The 13,717-nt window shown below is 39.3% G+C and overlaps 1 protein-coding gene across 2 annotated transcripts in view; it reads right to left on the bottom strand.

The window, feature by feature from the left end:
• The window catches only part of acvr2aa (activin A receptor type 2Aa), a 58,791-nt gene extending 53,954 nt beyond the window's left edge, over positions 1–4,837 (bottom strand). For both annotated transcript variants that reach the window (XM_066686130.1, XM_066686131.1), the window contains exon 1: positions 3,493–4,837. In XM_066686130.1, the coding sequence (XP_066542227.1) occupies positions 3,493–3,547 (55 nt within the window). In that variant the 5' untranslated portion in view covers positions 3,548–4,837. The remainder of the gene's footprint in view (positions 1–3,492) is intronic.
• Positions 4,838–13,717: the final 8,880 nt, after the last annotated feature.

Raw genomic sequence — 13,717 nt, 5'->3', positions numbered from 1 at the left:
GGTTAGGCTCAGAGCACTAGTGTACTGTATTGATGTAATATACTGTTATTACTCTTATAGCATACAACCACAAACCCCAAAATGAAACCAAACTAAGTTTAATGTCTACAACAGGACATCTGAATAACTTAAACCAACCGTTACAAAAACTAGCTAAACTTTGCATTGTATTTTCCAAAAAAAAAAAATTGACTAGGTCTGTGTCATCATGACACGGAACACATTTTTGCCCACCCCCGCTAGCCATGCAGCATTTGAGTTTAGTTGGGTGGGTCGTCTGGCCTTTTTAAATATAGGGAAATGCTGGAATTTATGTCAGCATTTTTCAAAGAGGTGGAGATAAGAACCAGACATTTAAACGTTTGAATGCTTCTAAAACGCAACCACAGAAACCTGAAATGGTCACAGGAATGTCCCCTAATACCTGAGACATAGGTTTTGATGTTTGAGGCCTAAGATGTGTGTTATTTATCTATGTACATGCAAGGTGTTGTAAAGCAATATAGTGCTATATAAGAACCTATCTTCATATATTTATATCTTCATATTTATTTAGTATTTTACCATTACTTATAAACTCAGACATATACAATCACTGCCATTACTACTCCTGGTTCCTATTAACACCATTATAAGGCATCAGAGCCATTAGATTTTTCTATAATACACCATTTCTTATAAAAACTCAGAATTAGTTGAAATCTCTGTAATTGAATTCTTTGGAAATTGTTTGAAACCTGCAGGATTTCTCTTTAACCCACTTATACTTCTGTTCTAAATTGCTACCGAGACCCCATTTGCAAACCCCATTTTAGCATGATTAATGACCTTGTACCTAAACCTTGGGTGGGATAACATTTAATGAGCAGAACCCATGCTTGGAAAAGCAGAGCTCCAAGATGCAAGAAAATGCCCTTACACTCCTGCTCATTGTACATTAATGTCACAGACAGCTGCCACATTATTCACTTTAACCTTTAGAAGTTCCAGTTATTGCCAAAAATAACAAAACCTTTGTGCAATTCAATATGAATTATTTCTCACTCACTGCTTATTGCAGCAAAAGCACCGATTCTAAACTTTCAATCAATACCACATTTGTGTTCATAAATAGAAAAGCAGTTATTTTATTATGATGTGGATTTGATGGAAGGAAGTGTAGTGCATGCGGTGTTGATTTTCAGAATTTCTGACACAATACAGATTGAATGGAACTGAATGGATAATTCATTACTTAACTTAATGTTCAAGCATAGAATTAAGCAATTGAATAGCAGAGTGAAATATCTGTACACAAATATGAATGTGAGTTTCCAAACAAGAGTCTTTCTCTTTACATTCCCATTTTCCCAGACCATGCCCCGTGCACTGCATTCAACTTCTATTGCCAGTGGAGGTCTCTGCTCAATGGAAATCTAGTTGAGGAAAAAAAGAAGTTCTCTCAAAGGGAATAAAACTAGCCACTGACAAAACCCACTGTTTTGCTCTCAGCTGTGACCCTGAGTAACAGCATGCTTGCTGTTGTACCCTCCAAATGAAGTGTTAAAACCACTGACAGGACAAATCACGGCAAGTGAGAAATCGGAAAATTCACAGGGCAACCACAGACAAATGAGTCAGAATGTCCCAGTGACATATATTCATCAAACTCAAATCTTGGTTGACTTACAAGAGAAGGACCCAAAGTATGTTATCTCTTACTTTTGTAAACCTTCACAAAGGACGGTTATCAGATCTGATTCTTCTAGGTTAATTCATAACTTAGTCTACAAAACAGTTAAGGATAGCACTAAACAAACTAATCTCTGCTCTCTGAGGAAAATGTTGCATTTTTGTCATTTAATTTTTCAGTCAAAATCTGAACTTGTCAGCTGTTCTTAAGGCTATTCAGGTGTTTCACGATGAAAGAGGTCCACAATCACTTGGAAAATTTCCCTCCTGTATATTTACCATGAGGTTTTGCAGAGAATACACTGAGCATTAACCCTAAATTAAGCAATAAACTAATATGTAATTCCTTGCCAAGCCAAGCCAAAGCCAGAGGGTGCATGCTCTCATTGAATTATTTCCCTTTTAAGCACAGAAAAATCCACTGCTTCATTTAACAGGACAGTCACGCACTAAACTTCTTCAGTAAAACAACAAAAATAGCCACTTATGAAACATCCTCCAGCAAGTCCACTATGCTGCTCTACCATCCACGCTCCATCAGCTGTCCACATGCAAATCTAAGCTCTGGTCCAATCAGTTTGATCAAATAGTTACCCCCTGCTTCCTTTGATAACGGATGATGTTATGATCAATGTTGCCTACCAGCTGAAGCTTCCAGCAGAGAGGTGAGAGGGGGCTTTACATGTTAGCCATAAAAAATGCAGGAGCACCGAGAACATTAATTATAGACTGGTTATTATCACATACATCAGAAATCCGGCTTTGTTCACACGCATGAGTATGTTCCCACTGTTCTCCAGTACACTGTGTGCTTTCCTGATTCAGTGACACCATAAATAAAACCCACAATGTTCAGAGAAATTCAGTGTGTTAATAAACATTAACATAGGGGAAAAAAACTGACAAATACAACAGGCTTTGAAAAGCTTTCAGTTTCAAAAAAAAAAATTCAACACCAAAAAAAAAAAAAAAACAAGTACCGGGGCATTTGTATATCCATAGTTGCTGGCTAGTTTTGCACAAATGTACCTGTGCAGTTACAATATTTCAGGAGGATTCATGTAAATAAATAAATCCCAAATTACTGCTCTGATTCTCCTGAATGATTCTCACCTGTCTCTGTGGAAGTTTGGATGAATCAAAATGGAAATGCAAAATGATATCTAAAGTGTGTTGGTATCTTCAGATTCCCTAAAAAATATATTTTAGCACATGCCACAAGACAATGAAGTAAATATGCAATGCTACTCTTGTTGTATCTAGTCCCAAATGTTTACATTCACATAAATGTTTTGGTATCTGCATCCTGATTAAGTGCATCCACCCAGAACTGCCATTTTGGTGCACCCATAAATCAAAACAATGATATCAAATATAGGTTATTCCCATAGATTAGAATACATGGACAAAATCCCTCAACCAATACCTGTCCTTAATTCAAGGATTGAGGCAAAAATATTTCTGTGAGGATTTGTTGCCATTTAGTCACATAATCCTGAGGTTATATGTGAAGTCAATAGCTGATGTTAGGTGATTTAACACTGTATCACAAAGGCCACTTCCTCTCATCCCTAGGATATTAGAGGATTTAAGCCCTTCTGGCTGACACTTTGAATTGAGCATGGAGAGTCTACATGTTTTGGTCCCATTCACAAGTTGAATATGTGTCCACACTATATAGCAGCTATATTAACTAGTTATAAAAGATATCCATCTGCGTGATTTATTTTAAGAAGTTGAATAATGGAATTTCTCATGTAAAAAAAAACAATAGTAATATCATATTAATTGCAACACAAGCAAACCTGAGTGAAAACCCACCTGAGGAACAAGTGATGAGGAACACCCCGAAAGCAAGCTTTGTGGCTGGACCCATTTCTTCTTATTCTTTTCCTTTCAAGACTGGTATCCTTTCGTTATTTGTCCAACAGCTTGCGGCTTCGAGCAATTTCCCCTCGAACCTCTTTATGCGTGCTCCCTCATTTAAAAATCCATGTCACACATTCTCTGATGTGGAAATGAAAGGATGAAATCCTCTTAAGGGTTAAAATGGTCTTATATGAACCAAGTCCCAGCAGAAAATAGCGTGGAAGAGACCATAAAACAGCGACAGTTCAGTTCAGGAGAGTTCAGTAATGAGTGAATGTATTCCTAGCGAGGGACTTTGAGTATATGGTTAATCACAAATCCCATATTAACAGTTCTGAGCTCAGCAGTTGGGAAAATGTGAGTGAAGACTGTAACAAAAAGAGAGAAAATCTCAAAGCTCCTGCTGGATTAGAATAACCACTTATACGGCAATGTTAAATGGGCCACTTCTCATTCCTATTGATGAAAACTGGCCACAGTAGATCAAATAATAATAGTCAAAATAAAATGTTCACAGTTCTTTCCAGAGAAAAGCATTCAGAAACCCAAGAATAGTCCTTTAGTCTCGCTTGTAGAAACACCTAACCATCCTTAACATTGAGAGAGGTAGATAATAACGTGGATAACGTAGCACTAGTTTACTTGGCCCAATGAGAAGGTTACAGGTTAGAAGCCTTTACAAACGAGACAAATAAACTTAGTAATGCACTGAGCATTGGGCCACCTAATGTTATTCTTGCCAACCCGGACTTCACTGCACTAATTCGGCTGAAGTTGACAGGGAAAACAAGCTTAACATGGCTAACGTGCCATATCCAACATTCCCCCTCTCTCTCCCTCACTTTCCCCCCTTTTCTTCTGCCCTTCTCTGGCTTGGCGTTATAACATCCGTCCACTTTTCCCTTTCACCTCTTTTTTCCAACGCCTGGGAGAAAAGCAAAAGGTCTTTCAAAATCTCGTCGCTGAGATGTTTCGACCGATATAGAGTGTCCTCTTGCCCGAGTCGGCTCCTTGGGCGACGGTTAGCATGGCCAGCTATCCAACGGCAGCAACTTCAGCACTTCAGCGAAAGAAGACAGCGAAACAACGAAATAGATAGAATAACGTTGACAACAACGTCGCCAAGTCGTGTGTAACTTCTCTCGACACAATCCCGACGGTTTACAGCGAGGCTCAGTCGCCTTATTTCGGCTGTTAACGGTGGTTTTTGAATCAACAGCCACCTCCTCCTCCTCTCCTCCGTCTCTATACGCTGCCTTCACTCAAGTGGCTCTCACTGTAGGCTGCTGTACTGTATTCAAGATGGCAGACCGGGCGGATTGTTTTTGTTTTTTTCTGACTCTTCGCTCTCTTTTCCCTCCCATTCCTCGCAGACGTAATTGCTCCACAATGGTTGACAGCACTCTCCTCCAACCAAATGAGAGCGTACTAGCACACAGAGTCTTCTCCCACCAATAAATCCCAGCCCTCTGCTCGGGAAGGTGGGGTTTCGACATGTGGTGACGGTGGGCAGTTCTCTGGTGTTAGCCATACACTAAATTGGAGAGGGAGGTTGAGCTTCAATTCTTACTATAATGTGATGTAACCACCCTCTAGGACAACTTAAATGTCCCAGTCAGCAACAAATATTCCAAAAAAAATATTATTTATGTATATATTACCTTACCTTGTCCTTAAACAGGAATGATCGATCCATTACATTACTACTGGACATGTAGGGGTTAGACATCCCACAATCCAGAAGGTGCCCTATTTCGAGGGGACACACTACAAAGTGCCAAGGCTTAAAAAGTACAACAGGTAATATATTGTAAACAATATAATAATAATAATAGTAATACTATAATAAATATTATTGTATTATACACACACACACATATATATATATATATATATATATATATATTATCCTACCAATATTGCCTATGTTATATAATCCTATTAACTTGCAGGCTGGCTTTCAAACTGCAAACAAGCAAAGAAAGTGTAGTGGAAATAGAGGAGGGGACTAATTACACATTCATAAATATGCCCACTGAAGATGAAAATGTCGAATTTACATCCAAACAGTGTGCGAAAATGCCCACTTATAATAGGGATTCCTAGTTCTAAATACGCTGAACACTTATTTAGAGAATATGTCCTCAAAAAAAAAATGTACAGAACATCATACTGTCTAACTTGCATCAGTTTCAAATCCTGTATACTGAAGTAGCCTAATACCATTCATTCATTCATTCGTTCATTATCTGTAACCGCTTATCCAATTCAGGGTCGAGAGGGTGGGTCCAGAGCCTACCTGGAATCATTGGGCCAATCCACCTACCAGCGTGTGTTTTTGGACTGTGGGAGGAAACCAGAGCACCTGGAGGAAACCCACGTGGACACGGGGAGAACACACCAACTCCTCACAGACAGTCACCCAGAGCGGGAATCAAACCTACAACCTCCAGGTCCCTGGAGCTGTGTGACTGCAACACTACCTGCTGCGCCACTGTGCCGCCCAGCCTAATACCAAAGTAGATTATATCAAAATTCTAAGTAGTTACAACTGAATGTCAAATCAAATTACAATTACAGTATTTCAGCATCATCATCATCATCATCAGTATTTATAAACTCAATAGTTTATCATTTATAGGTCCAAGTCCAGATAGAACAGCATCCTATTAGTGACCTCTGCTCTAGGCATAACGTAACTAGATAAAACACATACAGTATACCCTACTCAAATTTTAAACATACTCCACAACACTTCAGCATCATACCATAGCCACTATCCATGGAGCATGCGCTTTGAAAATCCCTTTTTGTAAGTGAGCTAAAGCAGTGCAGAGTGAGAAACACTGCTGCTGTTTTTATCCAGCAGGAGCGTGATTACTGACAAATTGGAAGACGTGGCTAAATGTATCTTATATATATACATATAGTTTTGATGACAAGAGGTCAGTGTGTAGGTGTTTAATCAGTGACTGAGTGGGACTCAAAAAATACAGGTTGTTCTGTTTGGGGAAGTTGCTTTCCATCAGGACTTCACCAAACAACCCCTGGGCAGTCCAGATCTATGTATTTCAGATTTTTTTATTCATTTCAGGTTCAGTTTGTTCCTTAATTTAGTTTCCTTTTAACGAATATTATTAGAAATTGAATTACAAAGTGTGCTAGAGTGGCCTATGCTAAAGGCTCTGTAGATGTAACATGTCTACCATGGTACACTTCAAATCAGATCTTAGACTGTGAAGACTTGTTCTGCAATATGCAGACAACCAACAGTCCTATTACTCTCATTAATCTGTGTCATAATATTCATGCATGTGTAATTAATGATGATGAGTGGCTTAATGCCAAACTACCATCTTAGAACAAAATTACAAAAGGGATCTGATATTTTCCTACAGAATTAGTCACAGCTACTTCTACGTGCAAAGTGTGGCAGTAACGGTGACAATACCATCAATCTGAGAGGACGAGGACAGCTCACACCTTCTGTGAGAATAACGCCTACAAGTATATGCTGGTGAACAGCTGGATGCACATATACTCAACCAGATAATTCTCAACTGTACCACATCATCATATTGTCAAGGTGGGTGTCTAAATGTTCTACCTAAATTTACTGTGCAAAGGTCAGAAACTGCTCCAGTTTCCTCCCACAGTCAAAAAACAAATGTTGGTAGGTGGATTTGCTACTCAAAAGTGTCCATAAGTGTGAGTAAATGTGTGTGTCACCCCTTGACGAACTTGACGGACCCCCTCCTCCAAGGTGTGTTCCGAGCTTGTGCCCAGTGAATTCGGCTAGGCTCTGGACTCACTGTGGCTCTGGACTGGAAAAGCAGCTACAGAAATCAAAAACCCATATTTAGTTTCCTTAAAACCACACTAGGTAGCATTTTTACTTTAGTGGTGTAACACTGATCTGTAATAGGGAGAATAGAACCTGTGAGGTTGCTACTTTGGGCTCAGGACTGCAGAAACTACACTATGTAATTTTTGGAGATAGGCCAGAAACTGGCTCCACCACCCTCTCCCTGCCCATTGATTTCAGGACAGTGCTGTAAAAGTGAATACACTCTGCAACTGTAGGGGGAACCGATGAGAAAAACTCCCAAATGTAATTTTTATAACATCTATTAATAAATAAATTGTCTACATTTTTTTAGACCTCACTGGCTCTTTAATGGGACACAGCATGTAGTGTCGCAGTCACACAGCTCCAGGGGCCTGGAGGTTGTGGGTTCGATTCCCGCTCTGGGTGACTGTCTGTGAGGAGTTGTGTTCTCCCCGTGTCCGCGTGGGTTTCCTCCAGGTGCTCCGGTTTCCTCCCACAGTCAAAAAACACACGTTGGTAGGTGGATTGGCGATTCTAAAGTGTCCGTAGGTGTGAGTGTGTGAGTGAATTTGTATGTGTGTATCTGTGTTGCCCTGTAAAGGACTGGCGCCCCCTCCAGGGTGTATTCCCGCCTTGCGCCCAATGATTCCAGGTAGGCTCTGGACCCACCACGACCCTGAACTGGATAAGTGGTTACAGATAATGAATGAATGGCTCTTTAATCCTACAATCCCTCCAATATTAAAACCAATTTGTTACAGCCATGTCCTCCCAGCAAAAACTTCCCAAAGCTTCTACTGATATTAAGTTTCCTGTTAACTACCCACACACACCTCAGCTGCCTTTTCTCTCACATGTGCATCTAAAACAGCTAAATGAGTTATTTATTTGGAGAAAGTATGTTCTAACTGTTATAATATATAAGTAATGGCAACTAACAAAGACATTTTGGAATTTAAAAATGATTAAACTCCAAACATTAAGCATAACTCATAAAAACCATACAAGCCCTAGTGGATCTGAGAGACAGGAGCTGCACTCTGGATTCCTAGGGCCATATAGCCATCTCTCCTTATTTACCCATGCATTATCACTGTTGCTAATATGTATTACATCCAGAGATCAAAGCCCATCCATTTTGAACGTGCAAGGCCCTTGCTAGCATGTGCCAGCTTGAACACTTTTAAAGCTAAAGCCATCATGGAATGCTGTTTTTGCTCAAACGGGCTGGTGACTTTGACGATATCCCTACTAAGCTACTCTGAAGGTCAAACACAGATGGGGACTGATATTGTCCACCACTTTCTCCCCCACTCCTGATATTTAAAACCCTAAATAATGCTGAAGATTGCTCTTTTTTATTCTTTTCTTTTTTTCATCCAGCCTCAAACCTTTTTCTTTCACAGTCTCTCTGTCTCTGTGTACTCTTCTGAGGAAATCTGAATGCATTTTAACCAATGAAATGAGTTTAGTGTTTCTAAGATAATGATAAATAATGTAATGGAATATATAAAAATGACAGAATGGGGAAAATAATACAGCTACGAAAAACTTGTTGAGAATTTATTTATTTGATGAGCTTCTTTCTTTTCATAACATCAGACATTTGTTCTTTAATGCTGGACTATCACAAATAGAAGAAATATATGAAGGCATATTTTACATACTTTACTTCATTCAGAGTGTTATAAGGTGATGTATGCGTTTTGTATCTTCAAACAACTTATTCCTTTCATTCCTCTCACAGAGAGTTAAAGACTTCTATTCCCCCTGAAAGACATTCTTGGATGAAATTGTATTCATTTATTTTTAAGAAAATTGTCCTTGTATTTATAAGTAATTGAGCTTTCAACATGTTTGAAAGCTGTACTTTGGGCTCTAATAAGAATTTTCAGACTTAAAGTAAAAGTCTGTGAGGTCTCAAACTTGCAGATTGCAGTTCCTAAAACATTTCAGCTCACTGTTCTTGCTCATATCAGAAATATTCTTCTAATATTTCTCACATTTTGAGCTAAGCTCCTTTAGAAAATGGACAACCTTTGTACCTCTTCATAAGATATTTTCAATGATATTTTATATTATTTGGTCTGGTGTGCAGTTTAGGGCCGTAATAATATTCGTCTAAATCCTCAATAGCGCAGTGAAGGACATACGCGGATGCACATTACCTCAAGAGACCACCTTCACAAAAGTGCTCGAATTTCTTCACCGCTAAATAGTGTGGAACATTTTGTTGCGGGGTTGCCAGGTGGATTTCTGTGCATTCCTCTCATGGTTCCTCTCCTAGTTCTTGTTATGTTTTAATCAAAGTTGTGAAAGTACCAGGGCTTATCTTGGATGGATTTCAAAGCAAGTGTGTGGAGATGTCAGGAGCAGGAGCACTGCATCTGTCCAAGGCATGTCACCCCTGTCACGCCTTTGAACGCGGGGCCAATTAATGCCACCCTTCAAGGACATAGTTTTGAAATCAGGAGCTCTAAAAAAAGTGAACAATGTGAAGCTTGAGACCACTCGCTCCCACACACATACTCACCTACAAATATATTGAAATCTGATTTCTAGGTTTGCCCATGCATTTACAACCAATGTGAAGTTTGTTAAAATTAACAACATATGCAACAAAATTAAATTATTTCTGGAAAAACATATGTTCATTTTAACACCAGCTTGTAACAAGTTTCACTGCTAATCTCATAAAACATTTTGCTGTATCCATGGAAATAGTGTGGGGAACAATGGAAATGGAGTGATGTGTTACTTTAGAAAATGTGTATAGCATAAAATGTGTTAATAAGTGTACCACAACAATGGAAATGGGTGTAGATTTAGTGTGGAGTATCCATTAAAATGTGTAGAATATCCATAGAATGAGTATAGCATTCATTCATTCATTCATTCATTATCTGTAACCGCTTATCCAGTTCAGGGTCGCGGTGGGTCCAGAGGCTACCTGGAATCATTGGGCGCAAGGCGGGGATACACCCTGGAGGGGGCGCCAGTCCTTCACAGGGCAACACAGACACACACACATTCACTCACACACTCACACCTACGGACACTTTGGAGTCGCCAATCCATCTACAAACGTTTTTGGACTGTGGGAGGAAACCGGAGCACCCGGAGGAAACCCACGCGGACACGGGGAGAACACACCAACTCCTCACAGATGAGTATAGCAGATCTGTGGAAATAGTTGATGCTGATTCATAAGAAAGGTTGCAGTGTACTTATAGAAATGTGTGTTGTGTGAACATAGCGATGAGTGTAGCAAAAGATTTTTTAAAAGGGGTGGCGAGGATTCATGAAAATGAGCATTGAAGTGTATCATTGAAGGGTGGCACGGTGGCGCAACAGGTAGTTGTATCTGGGGTTGTGGATTTGAGCCCCTCTCAGGGTGGGAGGTGTCTGTGAGGAGTTTGGTGTGTTCTCCCTGTGTCCACATGGGTTTCCTCAGAGTGCTCCGGTTTCCTCCCACAGTCCAAAAACACATGTTGGTAGGTGGATGGACTACTCAAAAGTGTCCATAGGTGTGAGTGTGTGAGTTTGTGTCGCCCTGTGAAGGACTGGCACTCCCTCCAGCGTGTGATCTTGTGCCCAGTGATTCCATGTAGGCTATGGACCGACCGAAACCCTGAACTGGATAAGCGGTTACAGACAATGAAAGAATGAATGTAGCATTGGAAATTTGTTTACAGTTTCAATGGTAGTGCTAAAAATGCCATTAGAGAACTACTTTTGGTTCCATAAAGAACCAAGATGTTTGAAGATATGTGTGCAGAACCTTTTAAAGGTTTAAAAATCCTTTCATTGATCTTAAGGTTTTTACTCATTTAACTTATTAGCAAAAATGGTTCTTTTATGGCAACGCTCAAAGAACATATTGTAGTACCTTTATTTTTAAGAGTGTGGGTGTAGCATATTACTATGAATACTACCATGGATATTATAGCTACATGTAGCATATACACATAAATAACTATATATATGGTTAATGAGTGTAGCAAAATCATGGAAATGAGCACTCCATAGTCATGGAAATGGGTGTCGCATAACTATGAAAAAGGGTGTAGCATGACAATGGAAATGAGTGTTGCATAATGAAAATGGGTGTAGTATTTCAAATGGAAATGAGCGTGACATAACTATTGAATGTCACATATCCTCAGTGCAAACAACATCCATGGCCCACTATGCCTGCCTTAGAACAGCTAACTCCTGTCCACCGCACAACCGTCCAAATATCCAGGTGTGAAAATCCAGGACACCCAGCAGAGACACAACAATTAAATATTTAGGTGGATTTTCCCTGCTGTCAGACTAAACAACTTAAGTATTCGTTCAAGGACGAGATCTGTTTGAAAGGTGAGTCTGTTACAGAGATGAGGTCAACGACAACATGACCCCTACCTGAAAAATGAGCTCTTTGCTTCGAAGTCTAGTTCTTACACTGTGTACCTCTCAGCAAATCACTTTATGTCCTGAACTCTAAAAGCACATTAAAGCTTTGGCATGTGGCAGGAACACTCTTTTCCATTAACTATACTGTACACAGCATCACCACTGACCCCATTTATCCTTTCACTGGGTTGGTATATGGTGGTGCTTATGCCACATTTAATAAAGAATTATAGAGTCAAGTCTTACTACCTTTAATTTTGCAGTGCAAAAATGTTCCACTATTTTTATACTGAAGGTATTTTAAAAAATAAATCTCTAGGCTTTATTTTTAATATATGTCAACATTCATTATTCCCACAAGTGATATCTGCAACTTTTAATAGTTATTATAATAAAACCTGACAGTCTATTTAAGTACATTTCTAATGTTAAAGGGACTGCAGTGAATCTACAGCAGTCATCCTCTGAGGTATATTTTATATTTAAGTGGCCTTAGCTATGCATGGGATAACTACTGCAGCAATACTGCCCCACTACACAGGAACTCAGTTTAATATTGCATCACTGACAGGGAATAAGTCAGAGTACACTAAAGACGTACATTATATAGCCAAAAGTTTTTAGACACCCATTCATCCTGCATATCTTCTCTATTTAGTTGGAGGCTGCAGTAACAGGGTCTACTCCTCTGACTAGATGTTGGGGTGTTTCTGCCAGGATTTGATTTATTCAGGCATTCAGCCATGAGAGAATTAGCGAGGTCAGGTACTGATGCTGGATGATTAGTTCTGGATCACTAATATGACTCCAGCTCATCCCTAAACTGATGAAGCTAAATCACTCAACAGAATGCAGTTCTAATTCTCCACCGCCAAATTCAAGGGGGCTCTCTGGTCAGGATTGTAAAGTTGTTTCAGAGCGTCATCTTCTACTGACCTTGCTTTATCAAGTAGGGGTCACCTTAAAGATTTGGGGGAACTGTTGTTCTCTCTGGTTCGTTTATATTCTGAAGCTCCATGTTAATTAATGTGAAATGGCAAGTTTTTTCAGAAAAATGCCTGTTGTTTGAACTTACTAGTCCGCAGATTTTTATTCACTGTTTGATTTACCACAGAAACTTCAGTTAGTGGTCACCCGAATTTAGAAAACTGTTCTATCTTAAGCAATCTGAAACAGCAATTTTTACCTACCTTGGTAGCAGGAATAAAGCAAAATCTTTGTCTGCTTTCATGATTTTCAACATGATTTTCAACATTTGGAAGTCGTCTCTCTCTCTGCAGTCTCTCTGCAGTCTAAACTCAAGAATCAGTTTCTCTGCAATAAACACAGAGAGAGAGAGAAAAAGAGAGAGAGAGAACCTAGCATACCAGACTGAGACCATTTGTTTTGTTTTTTAGCCGTTTACTGACAAGAGGGCTTCGTAAACACATTAAACAATGTCCAGCACAAAAAAAGCCTGGAGAGCAGCAAATGGTGAGGAAATATCTTCTGAATTTTATAAAAAATGTTTTAAAAAGTTTTTTTAAACTAAAATGATCATCTAAAGTAACATTTGAAAACAGAACGTTTTAATAAAGAGTCCATAAATTCAGTTGTCATGATGGTATCATAGGTGGGTGTGTACTGAATATTTCACAATGTAAATCTCAGCCAATCAGATTGTAGGACCAGGAACCTAGGTGCAAAGGGACATATTGCCCTGAAAGTTGATTTAAAACTGTGTAAAAAACATACAGCTGCCTCTGTAAGTAGCAGTAATGCATGAGCAGCCTTTGATTTAATTTGATAACACAGCAACATCCATGATGCTGATGAAGAGAATGTCTACATGAGAGGAATGACGTAATTCTGGAGCTTTTTAAAGCTGTGAGCCAGAAGCTTACTGCAGTCAACTGTAGTTAACACACACACCCACACACACACAAACACACACACACCCACACCCACACA

This window comes from Hoplias malabaricus, chromosome 12, assembly GCF_029633855.1.
Source record: "Hoplias malabaricus isolate fHopMal1 chromosome 12, fHopMal1.hap1, whole genome shotgun sequence".
NCBI lineage: Eukaryota > Metazoa > Chordata > Actinopteri > Characiformes > Erythrinidae > Hoplias > Hoplias malabaricus.
The sequence above is the reverse complement of the archived record's forward strand: the minus strand, read 5'-3'. Positions and strand labels throughout refer to the sequence as shown.